We start from the raw sequence: 1,084 nt of genomic DNA on the forward strand, positions 1-1,084 counted from the left end.
AGCTCTGCATTGTGCTTAATTTTGTTCCTGAAACCCCTATTTCCAAAACCAAAAGGAAGTTGGTGTTCTCCGAGTTTAAGCAAGGCTGGCACCTGAAAACACCCCTTTTGTACCCCGGGTCACGCCAGCACAGCACCACAGATGCGTTTGGGTTAAGCAGCCATTACGCATTTTCCCGCCTCTCTGTCATACGACCACATAACAAAGAAGAGCAAGAAGCCTGGCACACACAAAGCTTCGCGTTAAGAACCAGGAGTAAACACTGTCCCACGAAACAACCCCTCTGGCCCGCTTCCTTGCCAGCTCACCCCCAGCCTCTACGGCCCAGCACCAGCCTGCTCCGCTTCAGCAGCCGCTTGGCCTCAAGCGTGGCCTCCTCCACATACGCGGCCCCTCAAACACTACACCCGGCCTTTACTCAGCTCCGGCCTGGTAACAGGGCACCTGGTAACAGAGCACCTGCGGTGGGCAAAGGCCACCCCCGCCATGCGGCCGGGCCCCCACCGGCGGGCTGAGGGCCAGGAGACCTGAGAGAGAAGGAGGGAGGAGAGGCAGGGCCCGCGGCACCTGCTCAGGCCCAGGAGCCGGGAAACAAGGCGAAGCGCCAGACCAAGCGGCCCCTCGAGAGATGAGGTAACGCCCCCGCCATTTTGAGGTGGGCGCAGCGGACCTGCCGGCGAGGCCATTTCACAGGCCGCCCCACAGCCCTTCGGCCCCGGGGAGGGGGGAGAAGGGCGGAGGGGGGAGGAGGGATGTGGCCTGGCTCAGCTCCGCCCGCCGCCGGGTTGGTACCGGGCTCGTCCGCGCCCTCCGCCGCCTCCTAACTCAGGTATCAGGTGAAACCGGTCAGGCGTGCGGGACAGGCGGCGGTGACCGGGAGGATGGCTGGGCGCCGCGGGCTGTGCCTCCTGCTGCTGCTGCTGCTCTGCGGGCTGCTACGGGCCGCCGCTCCCGCAGGTGAGAAGGGATAATGCGGGCTGCCGCCGACGGGTGCTAGGGCCGGGACCCGCCGCGGTCTCCCGGAGATCCGCGCCGGGTTGCTCGGCGCCGCCGGGCTGCGGGTGGTGGCTGATGAGGCGGGGTG

General features: G+C 65.9%; 2 protein-coding genes across 2 annotated transcripts in view; both read left to right on the forward strand.

Moving 5' to 3' along the window:
• The first annotated feature begins 750 nt into the window (after nucleotides 1–750).
• Nucleotides 751–1,084, forward strand: part of F2RL1 (coagulation factor II (thrombin) receptor-like 1) — a 6,738-nt gene continuing 6,404 nt past the window's right edge. Inside the window, exon 1 of the mRNA XM_014964801.1 lies at nucleotides 751–957. Within this exon, the coding sequence (XP_014820287.1) occupies nucleotides 882–957 (76 nt within the window). The 5' untranslated portion in view covers nucleotides 751–881. The remainder of the gene's footprint in view (nucleotides 958–1,084) is intronic.
• Nucleotides 833–1,084, forward strand: part of S100Z (S100 calcium binding protein Z) — a 28,987-nt gene continuing 28,735 nt past the window's right edge. Inside the window, exon 1 of the mRNA XM_014964803.1 lies at nucleotides 833–957. The gene's annotated coding sequence lies outside the window, so the exon portion shown is untranslated. The remainder of the gene's footprint in view (nucleotides 958–1,084) is intronic.

Source organism: Calidris pugnax, unplaced genomic scaffold (genome assembly GCF_001431845.1).
Source record: "Calidris pugnax isolate Ruff unplaced genomic scaffold, ASM143184v1 scaffold273, whole genome shotgun sequence".
Taxonomy (NCBI): domain Eukaryota; kingdom Metazoa; phylum Chordata; class Aves; order Charadriiformes; family Scolopacidae; genus Calidris; species Calidris pugnax.